This window comes from Choloepus didactylus, chromosome 5 (assembly GCF_015220235.1).
Source record: "Choloepus didactylus isolate mChoDid1 chromosome 5, mChoDid1.pri, whole genome shotgun sequence".
NCBI lineage: Eukaryota > Metazoa > Chordata > Mammalia > Pilosa > Megalonychidae > Choloepus > Choloepus didactylus.
In genome coordinates this window covers 89,342,403-89,365,593 of record NC_051311.1, presented here as the reverse complement: position 1 = coordinate 89,365,593, position 23,191 = coordinate 89,342,403, and the positions used below count along the sequence as shown (strand labels likewise).

The 23,191-nt window shown below is 43.9% G+C and overlaps 1 protein-coding gene and 1 long non-coding RNA gene across 8 annotated transcripts in view; one reads left to right on the top strand and one right to left on the bottom strand.

Moving 5' to 3' along the window:
• ATXN7L1 (ataxin 7 like 1) overlaps positions 1–12,883 on the bottom strand; it is a 236,946-nt gene extending 224,063 nt beyond the window's left edge. For 2 of the 5 annotated variants that reach the window (XM_037836418.1, XM_037836419.1), the window contains exons 1-2: positions 12,664–12,882; positions 12,094–12,162 (exon numbers count right to left, since the gene is read on the bottom strand). In XM_037836418.1, the coding sequence (XP_037692346.1) occupies positions 12,094–12,162; positions 12,664–12,844 (250 nt within the window). In that variant the 5' untranslated portion in view covers positions 12,845–12,882. Of the gene's footprint in view, positions 1–12,093; positions 12,163–12,663 lie in introns of all 5 variants that reach the window. The other 3 variants (XM_037836422.1, XM_037836424.1, XM_037836420.1) reach the window with 2 other exon arrangements.
• Positions 12,884–13,246: 363 nt separating this feature from the next.
• LOC119534264 overlaps positions 13,247–23,191 on the top strand; it is a 51,448-nt gene continuing 41,503 nt past the window's right edge. The window contains exons 1-4 of one of the 3 annotated variants that reach the window (XR_005216997.1): positions 13,247–13,404; positions 13,530–13,582; positions 13,684–13,789; positions 14,360–14,615. This is a non-coding gene — a long non-coding RNA (uncharacterized LOC119534264). Of the gene's footprint in view, positions 13,583–13,683; positions 13,790–14,359; positions 14,616–23,191 lie in introns of all 3 variants that reach the window. The other 2 variants (XR_005216998.1, XR_005216996.1) reach the window with 2 other exon arrangements.

Genomic DNA, 23,191 nt, shown 5'->3' with positions numbered 1-23,191 from the left:
TCTGAGGCAGGTCATCCGGAGTGGGGGCTGTGGGAATGGAAAGAAATATGAAAGGTGCAGGGAATTGCTTTTCAGATGAGAGTGGGAAGGAGGGTCTATCTCAAAATAGTGAATAAGGGAAATATAAACAAGGCTCTGAGTTCGCATTTGGGGCCCAGGGAGTCTTGGGGGGCACTAAAGAGCTCCATGAGGGGCTTGCAGCACACCGAGGGGTGAGAGGAACACTCTGTGGAGAGGAGAGTTGGGATGCACCAGCACCCCCACCACATAGAGGGGAGCAGCTGCTGCGTGAGCAAGGAGCAAGGGTCTGCTAGCATAGAGTGAATCTGGATGGCAAAGCCTGGCTCTGGAGGGAGGAGCTGACAAAAGAGGCATAAAACTGGCTGTCACTAAATCTTCTGTAAATAAAATAATGGTTTTCAGAAAGCTCTAGGGTAGTCTACTATTTAAAGACATCCTGAACAACTCCACTTTGAAAGCAAATATAACCCAATCTGTTAAACCTGGATCTTTATCTATTGGGTTTATGTAAAACAAGTTGTATGCCTATTTTCAATTGTCTTCCATCATCCCGTCTTGGTCTGAGCTGCTCAAAGTGGCAGAGCTTGGTTGAGTTCCCTGTCCTCTCTTTGGGTCTTGCCCGGCCTCTGCAGAAGGTGGTGAGGAGGGGCACAGTGGGCAAGGGGTAGGGTGTGGCCCAAGGGAACAGGAGGCTGGGGTCCGGGACCTGGCTAAGGGCCGACATTTGTGGGTAAGCTGATCGCGGTCAGCCTTACCCAAACGGGCCCAGTTCCACTTCCCCGTCAGGCTAGGGTGTGAAACGTGCTGGAGCCCACAAGCTCTTGGCACTTACCAGAAGAATCAAATCACCAACAGACTCAGGGAGATCTGAGATCAGAGGTCACCTGAAATCTCACACAGATAAAGCTACTGACCAGGAGAGGGGCCAGAGCTAAGAGGGATCACACATCAAGGACTCCCCAGGTGTCCGAAGCACTGAGAGACATAACTCCTCCGAGACTAGCAAGGTCATCGTGTATAAAATGTTTAAGTGCCTTGGTTAATTAGGAGTAGGTAAGCCCAAAGGAACGGAACATTCCCACATTGCCCAGTCCTCATGTGGGAGAGGCATCTGCGCCTTCCTTTCTCAGCCTCTGCAGCCCAAAGAAGTCTCCTTGTCACTTTCCCTCAGAGCTAGTGACAACCCGGGCATCACTGTGGCTGGGGGGAGCAAAGGACATTCACACCCTCTTAGCAAGTGTATCACGCATCAAGAGGACGCCTCTAATATGGCGGGTGTGGAAAACTGATCTCTGCTCCATCATGCAAAGGAGCACACATGTCTTGAAAAACCCTAACAATCCCAGCCCCAAGAGGGAAACTGAAAAGCGGCCTAGAAGATCTTTAAAAGGGAAACAGGGAGAAATCATCACTGTAGATAGATGCCCCTGGAGTTGCTTGGCAACCATCTTTGCTAACACCTTCTCCCAAAAAGGAACAGTTTGAATCCACTCCAGAGATTTCCCTGAGGCCAGGACTCTGACCACAGAGGCCCCAAAGCCTAGTAACTTGGAATGAGAAAATGTCTCACTGAAAGAGAGACCCAGGGCCCTAGCAACAGGCCAGGGCTTGCATACATGAGAGGGAAGAGAAGCCAGTCCATCTCAACCATTTTGCTTAAACAGCTAATTCTCCTAGGCTAGGGCTGGGACTAGGGTGAGGCAACAGAGCAGCCAAGGATGCAACATTTAAGGAGGTCCTCGCTCCTAAGTGACAATCTTGCACTTGCAGAAGTCTGTATGAGTCCCTCCTTAAATATGTGTCCGGGGTACCACGCTTGCCTCACCCTCGTCCCAGCTCTGCTCTTGGGGTGACACCATGACATGGTGCTTACAAGTACTGCCACTGGATTCAAATCCCAGCTGTATCACCCTGGGCAAATCATAACCTCTCTGAGCCTCCGCTTCCTACTCTCTAAAATGGGGTTGATAATAGGTCTTGCCTCACAGGGTGGTCATGAGGATTACGTGAGAAATGCACATTTAGCACCACGCCTGGCACCGAGTCAAGGCTCAATCAATGGCAGCTAGGACTGTTATTTTAAAAATACCTAAGCAGCTCCCCAGAACTCCTTAGCCCAGACCTATGGAATCAGATGCTCTGGAAGTGGTCCTGGCATGTTTACTATTAAAAAGCTTCACGAGGGGATCTGAAGCTGGGCAGGGTTGGGATCTGCTTCTCTCAACCAATTAACAGGGGATCTCAAAGTTCAGCAGACATCAGAGCAGCCTAGGATGCAACATTTAAGGAGGTCCTCGCTCCTAGGTGACAATCTTGCACTTGCAGAAGCTTGTGTGAGTCCCTCCTTAAATATGTGTCCTGGGTGCCACGCTTGCCTCACCCTCGTCCCAGCTCTGCTCTTGGGGTGACACCATGACACAGTGCTTGCAAGTACTGCCACTGGATTCAAATCCCAGCTGCATCACCCTGGGCAAATCACATTTGGGAGCCTATTTGAGATGCATATTCCAGGGTTCCACTTCTGTTGGTTCTGACTGAGTGCTACTGTATAGAGGGGCCTGGGATGCTAACTACCTGGGACTTCAACACAGGGCCCTCAGAATGACCACACTTGGAAAAGCACTGAAATAGAGTCATTCATGAAAACTAATGGTACAAGGATCATTTTTATTTGGTTGCTATTCCTGGTATCCGTACAGAACCAGGGACACAAACGTTGACAAAAGATGCCTACTGAATACTGGATATGCTCCTGGAGCGGTGAGATTATTATCTGTTCCCTGGAAGGGGCAGCTCTGCTAAGGCCAAGAAGAGGACTCAAGTTCCTGGTAAAAAATAACAATCATCATAACAAATACTCTGTTACTGAGTAGGCACTGTATGCCAGAGAGTATATAAGGGGCTGACATAATACCTCACTTATTTTTACAAAAACCTTGAGAGGTAATTAGTGTTATTCCTATTTTGAAAATGAGAAAATGGAGGCTCAGAAGAATTGTTACAACAAAATAAGTGGCCGAGTCAAGATTCATATAATGCTTCATGAAACTCCCAAGTCTGCATTGCCAATACACTTTTTTAAAGTGCTGGACGTCTCCTCAGTCTGATATGACCAAACTGGGAACTTGTCTCAACCATCTTCCATGCCTCTGGATCACCGGACACCCCTATGGTTAGTGTCACAGATTGGGTCTCCTGTGTCCCCATCTGTGCCCCAAGACTCCATGACCAAGTGGTGTATTGGGACAGGGTCACCCAGCTCCCATCCTCACCTGGCTGAGCATGTCCTTGTACCATTAATATCCAGGGAATCACACTCTGCTTCACAGAAGCAGCCACACTGGTAACTGCTTCTGTGTTCAAAGAGCCGATCATCGAGTCACTTTTATCTTCCTTGCTATGGTGACCTGATGCCATTTGTTCTGCCCTAGAGAGTATTTATTTAGTTTCCTTTTTTTTCTTTAAACACCTGATCCCTTAAAATTGGCAACTGGAATTACGTTATGAAACCACAGGTACAAGAGTAAAGTTTCTACATCAAAACAAAAGCTTTCCCCACAGCTGAATGCCAGCTTTACTTTCAGGCATCCTGCTGAGCCGAGTCTAGCCCCTGAGTCTTAAGGATCCTACATCTCAGCATCCGCCCATTTGCAGGAAGGGATTTCCTAGGCGCTCATCAGTTCAAGTGCCTCTGCATTGGAATCCAAGTCCATTTGGCAGAAGTAGCCAATGTGAGCTCTGCCACAGGAGAGAATAAGGAAGAGCCAGCCAAACAGCAATAACTATGAGCCCATCAGCAGCAGAACACTGTCCCAAGAGCGTGAGGGAAAGAGAGATGTAGGAGTTAGTCCTTGCCATTCAGTTTCTAAAACATTCACGAAAAGTCCAGCCCACTGGCCAACCCTCAACCTCTCCATCATGGCTGCGTTTGATGATTACAGTCAGTGAATGAGCAGTGTCCAGATGTGAATACTGGGCCACATCAGGGCTTGGACAAGAGGGATTTGCCTAGGACAGGCTCTCACTGTGTCTGCTAGGATCATTTTATGTATATTTACGAAGGACATCATGAATGAAACAAAGTATCATGAATGACAGGTTTGCCCACAGGACATAAACACAACCTACATAGAAAACCATGCAGAACCGAATCTGCCTAACCTTTCTAAATCAATGCTGAAGCAGGCCCCTGTGAACCACTGGCTGAGGGAGTTAACTGGCCTCAGAGTCCTAAACAATACTGTAGATCACTTGCACGCAGGTTAAAAGCCCTCAAGAATCAGATCCTCTCCTGCCCTTCCTATTTTCCAATCCCTAACATGGAAATTCTGAAACAAGCGGCTTTGCTCTCCATCATGTGCATCCCCATTTCAGACAAATCCCACGGGTAATCAAACTGCAGAGAACGCCAGTTGTATTTCCAGCCTGACTTTAAATATAAACTGAAATCCTTAATGCTTCGCTGCGGAGCTTTTGACATCAGAGCCACCATACAATAAACGCTGTCATTACCAGAATGAGTGCCTTGGGGTCTCCTTGACCCACAATGAGGGAGGGTTGGGCCACTCAGACTTAGAACCTGAAGCTCATTATTAGCACCATGTACTGTAGAATGAAATAGAAGGTTTGGAGGAGTCATCTTGCAAACCTTTGGAGGAGAGCTCCTTGAGGACCAAGTCTTCTCTCTCTTAAATACTCCCAAATGTCGCCCAGTGCCAGGGGGTAGTCACAGCTCTCTATACATCTGTGGATTATTCAACAAGGCAGATTCACCTGGAATGCAGGCCTAAAACACGAAGGCACTAGCAGAATATTTCTGTAGTTTCTTCGTCTATTTTTCTTAGGTTCTCACATCTCCAGCCTCACCTCATACCAATGATTCTCTCCTGGAGTGATTTGTCCCTCAGGGGACATTTGGCAATGTCTGAAGAATTTTTGGTTGTCACAACTGAGGGAGCAGGAGGAAGATGCTGCTGGAATTTAGAAGGTAGAGGTCAGGGATGTTGCTAAATATCCTAAATGTACAGGATAGTTCCCCACCACAAAGAAGCATGCGGCTTGAAATGTCAATAGTGCCAAGGTTGAGAAACCCTGCATTATACTTCTCTCTGCTTTCCTATCTTCATGCTAGCCATAAGACTTTTTAGTTTCTGGAACATTCTATATTCTCTCACACATCTGGTCTTTGCACCCCCTAATTCCACCCCTGCCCAGCCCTGCACATGGAAAACATCTATTCATCCTCCAGGCCTTCACTTAAATAATATTACTCAGGGAGGCCTTCCCTGAGCCCCTAACCTAAATTAGGTCCTCCTCCTATGCCTCCTGACAGCACCCCAATTTTCCCTCTCAGAGCACTCATCACAGTCGCTATGACTTGTTCCATGTCTGCCTTCGCTACTAGGGTGGACACACCAATGAGGCCAGAGGCTGTGCTTTTTCACTTCTGTATCCCCAGTGCCTTGCCCCAGTGCTGGCACATTGTGACAGCTGGGTATGAAGGAGGCCAAGAAAGCAGTGAGGAGTACATTATAAACTAAGCAAGACACCCAAAGGCTTAAATTATCATCCTACTATGCAGGCACTACAAAGAGAATGCAGCAGCTCCTCACGAATTGCTATGGGCAGCTCTCTAAGATAAATGAAAATGGCAAGACAGTAGACAATATGTATAGCATGCTGTCATTTGTGCGGAGAAACAGGAGGAGAAAAAAATATACATGTGTCTGCTTGAATACACATAGAATATCTTTGGAAAGACACACAACCACTGGTAAACAGTGGTTACCACTGCAGAGGGGAAGTAGACGGGCTGGGGGAGGGGTGGGAGGGAGACTGACTTCTCATTGTATACCCTTCTGAATTCTGTAACATATGAACAATATTACCTACTCAGAAAAGTAAACAACTTTAAAGGAGTGTGAATGAGTGTGTGTACATGTGTAACAGTCTATGTCTTACAGAGGTGAAAAACAAATTCTCATGGAATGACACATGATGAGAACCTGGTACAGTGTAGCTCTGGTTGGAAGGCAATGTCATATAAGTTTCAAAGGTACGCAGCCCCATTTTCTCCACATGGGAACCTAGGCACATGGGAATACTTGGATGTGAAGTGGTAGATGTTTTAGAAGCTTTATATTCTCAAAGTGAGACAAAGATGATCCCTGTGCCTTTTCTCAGTTTTGCTGTCTTGGTCACTGGCACTCCTCACTTACTGAAATTCTCCAGGTCCTTACTTCTCCTCTCTTCATCTTTCCTCCCTACCACCTTTAGGACACTCCATCTCTCCTGTCCTTCTGTCCCAAACGCTGGCCAAGAGAGAAGATAACGAAATTCCAAAGTAAACACATGTGGCTGCTTGTTAGCAAAAGGAGAGGAAGGTAGGCTTAATGGAGAAAGAATCTGAAATTAATGGTGAAAATGAGGTTTATCTGTGTAATCTGTGGACTTCGTGCCTCCCCATCTCCTATTATCATAGATGACAGAGCTGTCCGTAAAATGATAAAGGGAAGCTGTCTGCAGATTCCCATAAATCTCTACTCCTTGTTGCTGGCTTCCCTGGCTCAGATTCTAAGAACACTGCATTCTTACTGAGTCAGTTGCCATCTTTTCCCCCCAAGTTGCTCCCATCCAGCAATAACTTCAGACCTCCTAAACCTGGGCTGAACATGTTCCCATCGAAACTCCTGCTTCCTCCTATGTCCTGTTCCAGCTCAATTCCACCAGCATCTCAGGAGAACAGCAAACTCTTACAGTCACAGTAAGACTTGCCAGCCCCAGCATAGTTTTCAACTTGGAAGCATTCCACAAGTTTACCTACATCAAATCAAAGCATCTGGAAACATTACAACACAGACAAGTGCCTAAAGCGACAAGTGTAGGTTTCCAAAAGATCCAATAAGGATCTATTGAGGATTTTATTTCCTCAGTGATAAAAAAATTTATCAATCATTTAAAAAATTTTTTAGACCTCCCAGTCTCCAGAAAGAACTTTATAAACCCTTCTTAGCCATAGGCTATAAACTAGGTAGTTTTCTCTAGCCCTTGATAAAACGTATCAATGGCTACTTATTACCTGTGCTACATCAGAAATAAGGATATCCATAGAAATTGGTTTTTAAAAATCATTAGCTGGGGGAAAAAAAGAAACGTAACAAGCTGAGGTCATAGTGACTGCGAGATCACAAGTAGAGTTAAGAGGCTATCCTGGAGGTTTCTCTTATGCAAACTCCAGCTAGACATCCCAAATGGCCACAGCACGCCATGCCCTTACCAAAAGTAGTCCCCAAACACCTAGGTCCCTACTTGGGAGTCTATAAAAGATTCACTCAGTAAGTTTTTTTTTTTTGTTATTAAATTCAGTTTTATTGAAATACATTCGCATACCATACAATCATCCATGGTATACAATCCACTCTCCACAGTATGATAACATAGTTATGCGTTCATCACCACAATCTATCTCTGAACATTTTCCTTACATCAGAAAGACCCAGAACAAGAATAAAAAATAAAAGTGAAAAAAGAACACCCAAATCATCCCCCCATCCCACCCCATTTGTCCTTTAGTTTTTATCCCCATTTTTCTACTCATCCATACACTAGATAAAGGGGGTGTGATCCACATCACTCAGTAAGTTTTATCTTTCAGAAACTTAAATCCACCAGAGTGTTCCTATACCATACAAGTCCTAAGACCCAGAGACAACAGCCTCTTGAAGATCAACTATCAGATTCAGCCTCCTATCCCATACTGTCAACACTCCCTTTCAATATGAACAAATTAGGGTGCTCACTGTCTAGACACCCCTGAAGAGGGAGAAAGAGATTAAGTGAAAGGAAGGGGTAGCAACAAAGATAAGATTTAACAAAGGTCTACGAATACTGAAACTTCATATAATTATATATATATATTTTTGGATGCTGGGGTGCTGGAACGGCTGGAAGGAGGTAAATGACACGGTAGAACTACAGCCTATAGTATGCTTTGGGATTTGCTCTATAGCTGCTCATTGAATTGTGCCTTGAAGGTCTTCACCTTTCTGTATTTACCTTTTATTGCATAATAAGGAAAGAACTGAAACTGTGGAAATGTAATCCATAACAATTTTTATAATTACCTACATGACTGCTTGTCGAGCTGTACATCGAGAGATGACATCTTTCTGTATGTATGCTATATTTTATAATAATGGAAATGGCTGAAGTCGTGGAACTGTGTCCCATGACATTCTTTGAAATTTGCTAACTACTTGTGAAATTATACTTTGAAAGTTATCACTGTTATGTATATACATTAAACTTCACACACAAAAAAATAAAAAATAAAAAAATTAGCTTTATAAAATTACAATAAAATGGTTTCTAAATGCTCTAAACATGAAGTTTCTGATACAGTATAGCTTGATCAGTTAAAAGCCCTAGTTAATTACAATAATAAACTTTTCTAGAACTGGCTTCATTACTAAATAATGGTAACAATAAGAACAAAAAAAAAAAAAAATAAAAGCCTGCATTCATTAAGCACTTACTATGTGCTGAGCCCTTTTGTATTATCTCAGTTAATCCTCATAATCTTGTGATTATCTCCATTTTATAGTTAAGGACTCTGAGCCACAAGAACCCATGTTCCTGTTTATGAATTGGCATTCTTTAAAAAAATGTTCAGGTAAGCCATTGGAAAGGGGAAATATCTTTCTACACCACTGAGAGCTTTTCCCAATTAACTTGAAAAGAGCCTTCAGATAAGTCTACTAAGCTTGAGATAAAATTATTTGAAAGGTTAACAGAGACGAATGGCCTTCCCTGGGAATTTTCTATAATAAACACATTTCACATCTTAGACTAGGCTGATAAGGTTTCTGGGAACTCTCCTCTTAGGAAATCTGAATGCCTGATGGATCCAAACTGACTGAGGCCAATGCACTCATGAACAGGGGGTGGACTCTTGACCCTGGGATTTGGACTCAAACCCTCAGTTTTCTGAATCCTGATGGTCATATACCATTCACAAATTATTTGCAAAAGCCTGATTATTCAGAATATGCTTGTGTCATTGAGATACAGTGATTTTTGCCAAATGAAGTAGTTTAAAATATTTTAAATGTAAGGACTTGACTTTTTTTTTTTTTAAGTTTCTTATAAAACAGTCTGTCTGGTATTGACTGCGTCTCAAATGAAGCTTAGGTTCAGAGGTCTCAAAGGGACCTTAGAGGACATCTAGTTCCTTTTGCTTACTATACAGGTGAGAGAACAGGCCCAGAGAAAGTAAATAACATTCTGAAGGCCATACATCAGAATTTAGGGCCTCTGGACCCAAATACTCTCCCCTGCTCCTTTCACTGTACCAAGCTGTCCTGCATATAACCCCATATACTGACATCCGAGCACGGAATTTGCAACACCTTCTGACCTATGATTTAGCAATGTTCAAAAGTATTTGGAAGGAGATGCTGGTCTGTCAGATTCCTCTTGACCATAATTTTAGCTAAATCTGGATGAAATAATAATATTGATGTGAAGACTTTATTACAGACATCTCAAAGCATTCAGTTAACATTTCATACCTAATCTAGGTGGAGAATTGAAGCAGAGAAAGGTTAAAGGAATGAGGAAAGGAAGGAACTATATTACAAAATCAGGTTATTCAAAAAGTCTGCAAGTCTCTCTTGGGTCTTTTGAAGCTGTGGCCAGATAGAGGCAGAAGGTGAAATGATTATTTCACATTTCCAGCCTACCTTCTCTCCCTGAATTCAACCTATAAAAATATCATATCAAAATCCAATTTCACAATTGGAATTACTTAACTTCATTTTATTCATTCATCACTATCTAAGTCCAAACTTCTTCTCAAGGCCTGCTTACTGCCAATAGCATCATGGTTAATCTACATTAATTCACACACGTAGATACACAGAGTCACACCCAGGTCACTTGGTGTCCTGCAGGGCCACATTCACAAACACATTCCTACCATGAGACCTCCCATATGATAATTCCAAAAAAGAGGACCATGGAGAGACTAATGCAACCAACATTTCTGAAGACACTAGCAACCAAATACTCTGACACAGAGTCTAAGCTTGATCCTTAAATTCCACACCATAGGGGAATACACATCTAGTATATGTATACTTTATCCAAAAAGGAAACTGTGTGCATATACCAGAGAGACCATCATGAATTGCTCCCCCAAGTCTGCTTCATCAGGTCAACGAACAAAGAGAATTCAGCCCATACATGGCTATTTTGGTGAACTCAGCAATTGCATGTTACACTGAACAGTGGGTGTCCTTAATGCAAATGCATATAATTAGGAGCTAAATCTTTGTACCTTTACAGGACAAAGGACATAATAAGCAGAATGTACCACTTGTGACTTCTGAGGCAAGAGGCGCTTTTCATTTTTCCTTAAAAGAATCCATTTCTCAGGAGGCAAAGGGAATCTAAGAACAAGAGTCTTTTGAAATTGAAGGGGAGGAGGGAGCAGAACATGAGTTCTGTGTGTTATAGACCCAATCCATCACCCAGACCTGAGTCGCACAATGACCTTTACTCAACTTTGTTTTAAAGGTTTTCACAATCTCACGTCTTTTATGGAAACCTTTTCATTCTTGATGGTCTGATAACAGAGCCCCATAAGCTTTTACAGATCTGAAGAGTTTGAGAAGAGAAATATTCTATAGTGAGAGTTTCTGTTGCCAACACACATGGACATTTAGCACAAATAAGCTGCCACTTGTAAGAAGTCCACCTGACATCATTCCCGCATGCATCCTAAAGATAAAAGTCAAGAGCACACTAAGAGACTTAGAGGCAAACATCTTTAGAACAAAATTTCATTCCCAAAGTGCTTAATTAGCAGAAACACCATGCTAGAGAACTGTCCTTGAATATGCATGCATTTTAACCTCCATGATATTTTTTCTGAAACACAAATTTTCCTTTCACTGGATGGTCAGGAAACGATTGGGCGTAGAAAACTGACTGTCATAGATATGGATCCACAAAATGAGTTACATCTTTCCAAGCAGGGTTCAGCTGCCTTACTGGGTGACATCCCATTCACGAGGGAGACCATTCTTTGGAGACTAATGGCCTTTTTCTCCATTCGTTTTGGATGACAATGCTCCTATGGCCTAGTTTGTCTGAACTCTTTCAACACTTCCCAACAATCTCTTCAGCCCCTTGTGCCTTCCCCCCATCCCCAACTTTAGCCAACCACGTTTGCAAAATATCAGTTAGTGAATTACAATTCAAAAAAAACCCATCTATTTGCTGAGCAGAAAGTGGTCTCTGGAGTTGCTCCATTCAAACCCATAGACCAGAGTTATGTATGGCAGGCTTGCAAATATGGACTGAATATGATTTATTTATGATGACCATGTGTGTCCAATGCCCAGTTCCAGCAGGCTGTGGCTTCACCCTCATGTCTTGGTCTGGGATGACCTATCTACTTACTATGTCCTATTTCAGGCACTGTATCTCCATGCTGGGAAAACAGAGATGGGCGGCGGACTAGGAGGCTGCTCACACAGATGCCCCTAACCCTGCTCACCATATAACAATCTGTGACCAAACCCAGACTGGGCCAAATGTGACTCTCTGGAAATTGCTGCCATACTTGCCATGTAAATTGTTTCAGCGGAGAGTAGAGAAGTGGCTGCTGAAATGACTGACCATGTGGGGTTCATTAAACTACTGTGCATTTACCCACAAGGAAGATTAGGATGCTTGTGATGGGAGCCCCATTCCACATTTCAGAGATTTTGACCCCCAACACTTAGCAACGATGCTCCAAAGGCGAATAGCAAATATGCATCAAAAGGTCCAAATGTGGACTCCAACTGAAGTGCATAAACTTCTGCCTTCAATAGTCTTTTCCCCTCTACCCCCCAGTTGTATTTATACTTTGAAAGAAGTTAACATGAAGCAGTAGTCACCTGAGCGTGCTCAATTTTGACAAGCCTTAGTCACTCTGTACCCAGCAGAACAATTCACATTATATTTGAAATCCTGTGAAGATCCTGCCACACATGCTAACACTAAAATGCCAGTAGCTCCACTTACCTTCTTTATTAAGCCTCATAACCTCCCTGTTTTTTCCACCCTCTTTTCCAGCCTCTTCTAAATCTACATCTGCAGATGAAAAAGAAAAGGAAAAAAGAAAATAAGGAAAAAAAGAGGAAAAAAGGGGGAAAAAAGCCAAAGTCAAGGGGGGAGGGAGAGTGTTTATTTGCAAACAGATCGATATAAATACTGTATATGAATATTGGCAATGCAACATTTTCTCCCAAGTCCGGGTTTCCATCTACCTGGCCCAGATAGGTACCAAAAAAACTATGCAACAGCAACAGAGTAGCCTTTTAAACAGACACACCGTGGGGCTGTGAAAGCCCACCCCGCGGGCTGCCACGGGGAGCCGGGCACAGACGACAACCAGCCAGCCAGCCCTGGCAGCCGGGCCTCTCTGTGCACTGATGGTCTGTCTCTGTGTGTATTTATTTAGAGAGAGAGGGAGAAGCATGGAGGACACCGGGGGCCACTCTCTCTCTCACACACACACTTTTTCCCAGTGGCTCTAGGTGAATGGAAAGGTTACAGGATAATAAAAGGAGGAGGAGGCGGTGGGGTTCTTACTGTCGGAGCAGTGTAATTTGGCGGCGTCGATCCAGGAGGACCAGGGTTTGCCCAGAAACGCCTCCGGACTGGGCACTTTGCGATCCAGTGTCGCCATTGCTCTTCCTTCTTGTTGCTTTTTCCCTGTTCCTTCGGCAGCAGCAGCCGAGAGACACGGGATTCGAGAACGCTCCGACGTCATCTTCGGAACGTTCCGACATTGAGTGTTCTGAAAGGGAGAGGGAGGGAGGGATGGGAGGAGGGAGGCGGAGGAGGAGGAGGAGAAAAAGAGGAGGAGGGGCCGGCGGTCGGGCGCCCGGAGCTGGCTCTGCTCTGCTCTGCTCGCGGCGTCGGTGACCGCCAGAGGCAGCAGAGAGGCGCCCTGGAGCTCGGCGCTCGCCCGCCTGCCCCGGGAGGGGCCGCGCGGCCCGGCGAGCGCTGCTTGCGGGGGACCGCAGGCTGCGGCGCGCCCAGGCGCGGAGATGCTGCTGCGCGGCTCGCCACTGACTGCACCCCGCGGCCGCGAGCCCGAGGAGGAGGGGCGGGGGGTGCGGGTCTGGGGTAGGGTAAGGGGGGATGAGGAGGGGAGAGGCTTGAGCTGGGGCTGGCGGAAGGGGGTCTTTCCTGCAGAGTTGCCGCTCGAAGATGGAAAGTTTTTCCATGCAGCCCTTCCTGCGTGTCTCTCCCTCCCCGGGTCCCTGTCGCCAACCGTGAGGTGCCCCCGTGGGGTCTCTGGCGGCTTAGTGGGGAACCGCAGAGTAGGTATGCACCCCACCACCACTCCAAACCACAGAGGTCGGGGCTCCGGTGACCTCGCCTCCCGGCCACCACCCATTCACCCTTTCTTCTCTTTCATGGTGCATCTTGGACCGTGGACAATTCTGCAGATGCTTCTGGTTGCTGAGACCAATGGGTAAATGGAAATGGTTCTAAAAAGCAGGTGAGTTTGGGGCGAGAAGGGCTGCCGGGCAGGCAAAGCCCAAAATTCCGGCCAGGGTGACTCCAAATTCCCTGCGCGATTCGTGTCTGGGGCTCTCACAGAACACTGCGTAGACTTTGCTCCAGGATCACGACAGCGGAAGAGCGAATTCACCAGCTCTAGGACGACGATGCTAGGGGGCCCAGCCTCTGGAGCACTTTCCAGTAGGTGAGTCCTCCGGAGTAGCGGATGCAGCCTACACCTAGGAATCTGATTCCTGGGAGAATTCACTACAGAAAGGAAGCGTTAAGATTTCCGACGCCTCGTGCTTTGAAATTTCTTCCCACTGCCTGATAACTGCAAAGCCTTAAAAGGTCTTCTGATATTTTTTTTCAAAAATTCCTTATATTTACTAGCAATTACCTAAAATGTATGGATACACCACAAATGAATATATTTTTCTTCTTTTACCCAGCCTCTTTTTTATTTGCCCATAACAGAAGCATGCTGATTTAGAGTTGCTTTGTACTGAGTTCTACTTTGACTGTGCTGTCTCATGCCCCTGCACCTAGCCTTGTGTACCTCAAAACAGGTTCTAGAATGGGATGATGAAGGAGGAGCTACATATTTGTCTGTAGTTGAGATGCTTGTGTTAAATGGGCTTGTTTTTGTCAGACAGAATTCCATTTGCCTGTGCTCTTTGGAAGGGTTCTTACATAGGTAGTGTCCCACTGGGTACAGAATTCCTGTTTGAAGAATTGGTGGTGTTTATAAATGTATATTACTTATTGCCTCTAGTGATATGCTAGACACGGTGCTTGACATTTCTATCCGTCCGTCCATCTTTTCAACAAGCATCACCTGTCATGGACCAGCCTGTGAAGAGCTGAATCCTGCAACAGCCATGTGAATGACCTTGGAAACTTACCCTCCTCCAGTTGAACCTTGAGATGAGACCACAGCCCCGGTCCACACCTTGTTTGCAGCCTCGTGAGAGACATTGAGGCAGAGGCACCCAGCTAAGCCATGTCTGGATTCCTGATCTACAGAAACTGTGAGATAATTAATGTTTATTGTTTTAAGTCATTAAGTTTTGGGGTAACTCGTTACGCAGCAATGTTACTCCTACAGAATGGTTTGGGTGCATGTGATTGGATGACAAAATACTTACTAGATAAGTAAGTTTAAAGGTAAAAGGAAAAGGAAACGCTGAGCAAAGTTCCCTTGTTTCTCTTTTGAGCCTCCTGTGAAATGTGTATCATCTTTCTCAGTTTTTGCCAGCTTAGTGGGAGTAGTTTACACAAGTATCTTCTCCACAGTGGGTTTTGTAATTTTTCTTTGTCCTTTGGGTTCTCAAGTTTTTGCTATTTAAACTCAATCACTACTTTGTAGGAAAGGATTCTCCTACAATAATGTCATGACATAACTGTTCGAAACAAAGCTTTACTGATAGCAATATCACTGCATGGGTGGCTGTTCCAACCCTGCTCTCCTCCAGGTGGGTGGCTAGTCTAGTGATGAAGGGACCCCAGCCCACAGTTGCTGGGAGTCAGTGACCTGAGCTTCCAGAACTCTGTCTTCTCTCCCATTGTAAAGCAAAAATCAAAGGTGATTTATCCTCAGAAGAAGTCAAGTCACCTCAGTTGCAGAAAAAGAAAGCATCAGTTCCATATTTTGACATTAGCTAACTCCCCCAGCTCATTCCCTCCTAAGAGGAGGAAGTTGCACAGGACCTTGAAGATGGTATGATAGCTTAAATATTTTCCCCTTCTCTCTGGGAAGATTTTACTTTGTAGCATAGTAAAGCAGGTGCTGGAATCTCAAAGTGATTTAGCATTTCTACAAAATAAGACTTTAGACACATTGCCAGGTTTAACTGGGTAATGAGAATATATGCATTGTGGCAGTTGGAGTTAAGGGGTATAATTGTAGTTTCTACTCTAAGCCTTCCACAGTTTCTCACTAAGTATAGAAACAATAGGACCAATGTTGTGAAACTATAACCCACCTATGACTTTGTAAGTATGCGTAACATAGTTGTCAATTAAATTGCACAGCTGGAAACCAGAAAATAAAGAATGCATTGCTCATCAAACTACTAGATTTTTACACTTGATTTTAATTGAAAATTGAGGTCAGCTGAAAATAGTATTTGGGCCAACATGGTGCATATGTGTTATTATATACACAGTTTTAGTTTTCTATCCACTAGGTATATGGCAAATGAATTGCAGATTTGAATTCCTTTTAGTAGTAAACAGTTATGATTACTGTAAGTGGCAAAAACAATCTTATACATTCTTAATGAAGTGACCTGCAAAACAGCAATTTAAAGGTGATAGTAGAATGTCTATGTGGTAAAACCGTCTAGCTAAAGCTTAACACCCTCTTTCCCTCGTGATTAATGTTTAGGATGATAAAAAGGATATAAATATTTTTATTGTTTTATTATCTTTCTTAGAAAGAATGGCAGAGTGGTTGGTTTAATTAAAAAGGAGACTCTCCCATAGACCAAATAAGAAATCAGTTCAACAGAGATGATGATGGAAAATGCCTATTTAATTTGAGTAACACCTGGTTCTGTAGAAATATGCATCTAATATGTATCTTGCCTTCACTTACTGTGATTCAAGTGCTGTTTCACCACATCATTATTGAAAAGAGAAGAGGGAATATTAGCTTTCTCATTTGAGGATATTAAACTCCTGCTGGAGTTGAGGCTCTGTGTGTGCACCCTACTTCCTACCTAGACTTTGTTGGGAGTTACCTGGAGGCAACGAGAAGAAAATGACATGTTCCATTAAAATGAGGCATCCCTAGAACTGTTTGATGTTCTTTGCCTTAATTGAATCCATCTATCCCATCTGCCACTCTTCTCTATAAATTTATTTCTCTAACCCACTCTCTCGGAGAATTGTAATTTGGGGGGAAATTTGTTACATACTTTGTTACCTTTTATAAAAGCTCTTGGCATCTGGAGGGCAGGTGTGCCGTCTGCCTCATCTCATCAGACATCTTTGCCTGCCTCTTCCCTGCCCCCTCACATGTTGATGGATTAAAAACAGGACAGGGATCAGAGATCCCCAGTAGCAACCTGAGCAGGAAAGAGAATTGGATTTCCAGGCTTTGGGTTATTGATTGCGATTTAGGGACCCAGCCATGTGTCAGGTCTAGATAGACATGGGTTTGCTATTAACAAATAAAACTATAAAGTAGAAATAAAAAATATGAAATTTGCATTCCGACTGGGGCAGAAAAAACCAAAAGCGGAGTGTGTTATCACCATGTAAAGCTGCCTTAAAACCACCTGGCAGATTCACCTGTGTCTGTGATCACTTGGGGCTCCCCTGAACTGCTCCGATGCTGCAGGTTGTGGAGATATCTGTTCTTCCGTGTGGCAGATCCAGCCCCCTTCCTAACCATGGTTCTTCCTCTAGGGTTATACAGGAGAGAAGATAAACTTCTTTTTAGCCTTGTTCTAGAAATTACTTTTGGCCATCAGCCTAAATATAAACAGATGCAAACTTAATGTACACACATTAATTGGAGCAAAGTCCACCCCCCCACCCCCCTAGTGTCACTGTTAGTGTGATTGGGGAGGGTGAAGGCAGTGATGGGTGGAGGCCGGAGCATGGGTTTGAGATCGGCAGATGTAAAGTTAGAATTGCCCATCAGCCATTTGCTTGAAGACCTTCCTTCTCTGTCTGAGCCTCAGTTTCCTCATCTGTTGAATGGGTACTAAGGCTCTTCTCTTGGGATTGTTGTGAGGATCAAATGAGAGTCTGGATATTGAGCCCCAGCATAGGGCCTGGCATACAGTGACAATTGTAAATGTTCATTGTGATTATTAATTTAGTTGCAATGCATTGTTAAGACTGCAGCTGCCCGTTGAAATTACTCTGAGGTCCGGAGTGGCTCATGTGGTTGCTTCTGACAAACATCCTCTGCTTTGAAAGGAAACTAAAGTTCTCCTTTCTTTGTAGGGACCTGCTGCCCCTGCAAACATTGCATGGTGACTTCTGCCTGAAACTTTATCTTGAAATGGACACCAGAGTAGGGTAAATTCTCTTCGTTCAGGGAAGACGCTATAAGACCTTTTTGTTGGGCAAGGGAACTGCAAAATCCAGTCTGGTTGGGGACAAGGCTACCTTTGCATGACAGGGTAAATAGTTGTCTTAATAGTAAGCAGAGTGTGATCTCTGCAAATTATTTTCTTTAGAAAAATTTTTTATCTTTTGTAAAAGGAACTTAATATTGAATTCTAAAAGTCATTCATGAATGTGTTCTCCTCATGAGATATTTAAACAGTAGAAATAAGGGAAAAATTCCCTCTGATTGTCCTCTTCAGACTGGTCCCTTCCCCTCCACCCAGGTTGGCAGGCATTTTTTATACCATTTTCTATGCATTTACCTATCATACCTACAGATGTAGAGGATACTGCTCTGTGTATGTGTGTGTGATGTTCTTTTCTTTGTTTTACTTGAATGGCATATGCTATTACTTATCACTACATACAAAAACACTTCATTCTCTTTAACTGCTGCATGGTATTCCATAAAATGTCCCAGAGTCTGGTTACCAATTATTTTATTGATGGGCATTTTAAGTTTTTGTTTTTACAAACAATAGAGTAGGCAATATCCATATTTGTATACATGCCTCCTTGGGCACATGAGGAAGTATTTCTACCCAGAAGTTGAATTGCTGGGTATGTGCATTTTAAATTTTAATAAATTCTGTCAAATAGTCTTCTGAAGTAGCTGACAAATTTATATCCCCACTAGCAGTATAGAAATGTGCCCACATGCCACCTGGTGAAATGCAGTAATAGGGAACACCCCACCTGGGATGCTAAGCAACATGTTTCAGAAACAGTGGAAACTCCTGTGTCATTCAGAAATATAGGCAGTCCCATTCTAGGCCAGGGGCACTTCTCTTAAAGCCCCAGGTACCCAACACCATCCAGGAATTCATCTTGGGGTTTTGGTATAAGGTCATCCCGGGATAGTCAAACATCACCATCCAAAGGGTACACAGGTTGACATGGGTGCTGCAGTATCATCCCTCTACATTTTATCCAGTCTTCATGTGCCATGACACCTCCCCATCACCTGCATACTTGGGGTGCCCTTTAGATTTTCAGAGCCCTGGAGCTGCCATTGTGTTATAGGCCATTCACTTAGCAACATGGTGCTCATTTTGAGGCTGCTAGGGGGTCAGCATATTTTGCACATGCACATTGGATGAACCCACCAGTATTCAAGGCCACTTTGGGCAACTGGGTTGACTCTATATTCCCCACAGTTTCCAGCTGCAATGGGATTTCTTTCCCAAGGTTTCTCAGCACCAGAATTTCCTGCTGTTTACTGGATACTCCTTAGTACAGGGATTCCTATGTGGAGTAACAGAAAAGATTAAGTAACACTTGGTGTGGGGTGTAGCTGACCCTGCACATGAGGTTCTGCACAGACATCTCTATTTGAAAGTGAGTATGAAGGAGGATAAGTAAGGTCCTTGTAAGTAGAGGAAAAGTGCAGAGAAAAAGAAACAGGACAGTACAGCATTTCCCAAAACCCATAAGAAATACATGGCCTGAACAATACAGTGTATAATACTAGAAATCTACATAATTCAACTGCATTGAAGATACAACATGAATGCAAACTTGGACAGCAATGGAAGAAAACTAGTTATTTCAGGTTATTTGATTTTCTTACAATTGCTTTGTTTTCTTTTAAGTTGGTGATCTGTGTTGTTTGTGAGTTGTTTTATTTCAACCAAGTTTAAATGAAATAAAATAAAATGAAAAGAAATAAAATAAAGTTTATCATTTAAAAACAAAATCACCCTGAAGGCACAATAATTTTCTGCCATTACTGCCTAAAATTCATAAACTTGATCTAAATATGCAGAAACACTGAATAAACACAAATTGAGGTACATTCTTTAAAAGAATGGTTCAGCAGTTTTCAAATATGTCCAGATGAAGGAAAGAGATGATATATATTCAGATGAATGTGAATAAATGTACCTGGAAACACACACACAAAAAAAAAAAAAAAAAAAAAAGAAATGTGCCCACATTTCCAAGCATTTAAATTTTTGCCAAGATTATGAGTAACAAATATTTAATTTTCATTTCCTTCATTTTTGTGTATATTTGAGTATTTTTCCTTATGTTCATTGTATTTTTCAGTCTGTCAGTTCTAGTTAGTATCTTTTGATGATTTGCTATTGGTATTTTTAAATCTTTTTGTTGCTTTGTAGGAATTCTTTATACGTTCTAGCTTTAGATCTTTGCCTGTTTGAGAAGATTGTAATTTTCTAGCTTGTTCCTTTTCTTCTTTTAACCTTGTTTATGGTGTCTTTTTTGTACACATTTTTTTCTTCATTTGGGTGTAGTCAGATGTATCAGACTTTTCCTTGAGGCCTTTTGTTTTTTGAGCTTCTTGCCTGAGAAGACTTTTTCTTCTCCAAGGTCACAAAATATTTTCTTACATTTTCCCTTTATGCTTGATAGGTTTTTGTCTTTTCATTTAGATCTCTAATCCACCTGCAATTTTTTGGTTAATGAGGTGAGGTAAAAAATTAATTTTCTACTTTTTCCCAAACAGGACGCCAGTTGTCCCCAGTACCATATATGGAAAGATATCCTTTCCATTGAGATCTATCACATACTCACTTCACAACTATGTGGGTTCATTTTTGAGTTCTCTTTTTATTCCACTGATTGAATTGTCATTTCCTGCACCAACTCCACACTGTATTAATTACTTTTGAGTTGTATCATTTGCTGTCTGTTAGAAAAAAATGGTTTTTGTCCATTACAGATTTAGACTATTTCTAAAAACGTATCGGTTATTCCTGATAAGCATGTGGTATGTGTCATTGTCCAGCACGTGCCACGGGACAACTCACAAGGGAGACTAGCTATGTCAGGAAGAACATTGGGAACCCAGCTGCACTTCGTGCTCACAGGGTACCATAAATGTGGGCCCCCATGGCTGCAGCCAACCTGGATTCTTGGTTAAAGCCTCCCAGAGGTGGGGAGAGGACTGAAGATCTGCCCAGGTGGAAGGAGAGAGAAAGGGGGGACTGTGTAGACTGAGCAGCCGGGCCAGGCAATGTCCAGTAGGTGAACGTGTCTAGGACAACGTGGCCCTTTGGAATCTTTCAAACCCAGTATTCAGTTGTAAGGTTTTCCGTGTTGTCATTTCTTTTGCATCTTCCAAGATTTTGTTAAATGACCTGGTCTCAGCTGTGCTGTGGGAAATTAAGTACCTATATGGGAGCCACAGTAGTAAGGTAGAAAGTGGCTGGCTTTACTCCATGCAGACCTGTGCGCCAACAGCACCATTATTCAGGTCTTAGCATCCCAGGAGGTGGCCGGGTACCAGGTGAGCAGAGGGAGATGCAAGGCTATGATGTCCCAGGTGGAGCCCCTAGTGCTCCCTAATACCTTTAACCCAACCCCAGCTCCAAATACACTAAAAATGAAGGAATTCTGAAAATGACAGGCTGAACTTTGGGTTTTATTTATATGACAGGAAAGAGAAGCCTAGTGCCTTTAAGGTCACAAAAGAGTAGTGGCAGAACTTAGAATAAAGCCCAAGTCTCCACTGGTTAGAGGTCAGCTTGCTCATAGATTATTACTTCTCAAGAATGATGCTAAAGCCATAAGTTAAATTTTCCTTGTAGGCCAGTATTTCTCCACCAGGGGTGATTTTGCCCTCCACCCCCAACCAAGAGGACATTTAGTCATGTCTAGAGACATTTCTGGTTCTCAGAACTGGAGTGTGGGTCACTCCTACCTACTGGATAGAGGCCAGAGATGTTGGTAAACATCCTGCGATGCAATGCGTAGGACAGCCCCCCACAACAAAGGATTATCCAGCCCAAAATGATAGTGCCAAGATTGAGAAACCCTGGTGTGAGCCAATTAATTTCAGGTTTTCTTCCTTTTTCATTTCCAGAGAATGAACTTCTAACCCTAGTCCCTATTCAACTATTTTGCCATTGTGGGCTTCTTTCATTACACAGAAATCTAGCAAGAATATATGGTGGGGAGGGGCGGGGCAAGATGGCAGACTGGTGAGCTGTATGTTTTAGTTACTCCTCCAGGAAAGTAGGTAAAAAGCCAGGAACTGCGTGGACTGGACACCACAGAGCAATCTGTCTTTGGGCATACTTCATACAACACTCATGAAAACGTGGAACTGCTGAGATCAGCGAAATCTGTAAGTTTTTGCGGCCAGGGGACCCGCGCCCCTCCCTGCCAGGCTCAGTCCCGGGGGAGGAGGGGCTGTCAGCTCCAGGAAGGAGAAGGGAGAATTGCAGTGGCTGCTCTCATCGGAAACTCATTCTACTGATTCAAACTCCAACCATAGATAGACTGAGGCCAGACACCAGAGACTCTGAGAGCAGCCAGCCCAGCAGAGAGGAGACGGGCATAGAAGGAAAACAACACGAGAAGCTCCAAAGTAAAAGCAGAGGATTTTTGGAGTTCTGGTGAACACAGAAAGGGGAAGGGCGGAGATCAGGCCTTGAGGCGCATATGCAAATCCCGAAGCAAGGCTGATCTCTCTGCCCAGGGCACCTTTCCTTAATGGCCCTGGTTGCTTTGTCTATTAGCATTTCAATAACCCATTAGATCTCTGAGGAGGGCCGTATTTTTTTTTTTTTTTTTTTTTAAATCCTTTTTGCTTTTTCTAAAACAATTACTCTAAGAAGCTCAATACAGAAAGCTTCAAAGAATTGAAATTTGGGCACGTCAAGTCAAGAGCAGAACGAAGAGAGCTCTGAGACAAAAGGCAATAATCCAGTGGCTGAGAAAATTCACTAAACAACACAACTTCCCAAGAAAAGGGGGGTGTCCGCTCACAGCCACCATCCTGGTGGACAGGAAACACTCCTGCCCATCGCCAACCCATAGCCCAGAGCTGCCCCAGACAACCCAGTGTGACGGAAGTGCTTCAAATAACAGGCACACACCACAAAACTGGGCGTGGACATTAGCCTTCCCTGCAACCTCAGCTGAATGTCCCAGAGCTGGGAAGGGGGAGCAGTGTGAATTAACAGAGCCCCATTCAGCCATCATTTGAGCAGACTGGGAGCCTCCCAACACAGCCCAGCAGCCCAGAACTGCCCTGGGGGGACGGCACTCACCTGTGACATAGCACAGTCATCCCTCAACAGAGGACCCGGGGTGCACAGCCTGGAAGAGGGGCCCACTTGCAAGTCTCAGGAGCCATACGCCAATACCAAAGACTTGTGGGTCAGTGGCAGAGACAAACTGTGGCAGGACTGAACTGAAGGATTAGACTATTGCAGTAGCTTTAAAACTCTAGGATCATCAGGGAGATTTGATTGTTAGGGCCACCCCCCCTCCCCGACTGCCCAGAAACACGCCCCACATACAGGGCAGGCAACACCAACTACACACGCAAGCTTGGGACACCAATTGGGCCCCACAAGACTCACTCCCCCACTCACCAAAAAGGCTAAGCAGGGGAGATCTGGCTTGTGGAGAACAGGTGGCTCGTGGACGCCACCTGCTGGTTAGTTAGAGAAAGTGTACTCCACGAAGCTGTAGATCTGATAAATTAGAGATAAGGACTTCAACTGGTCTA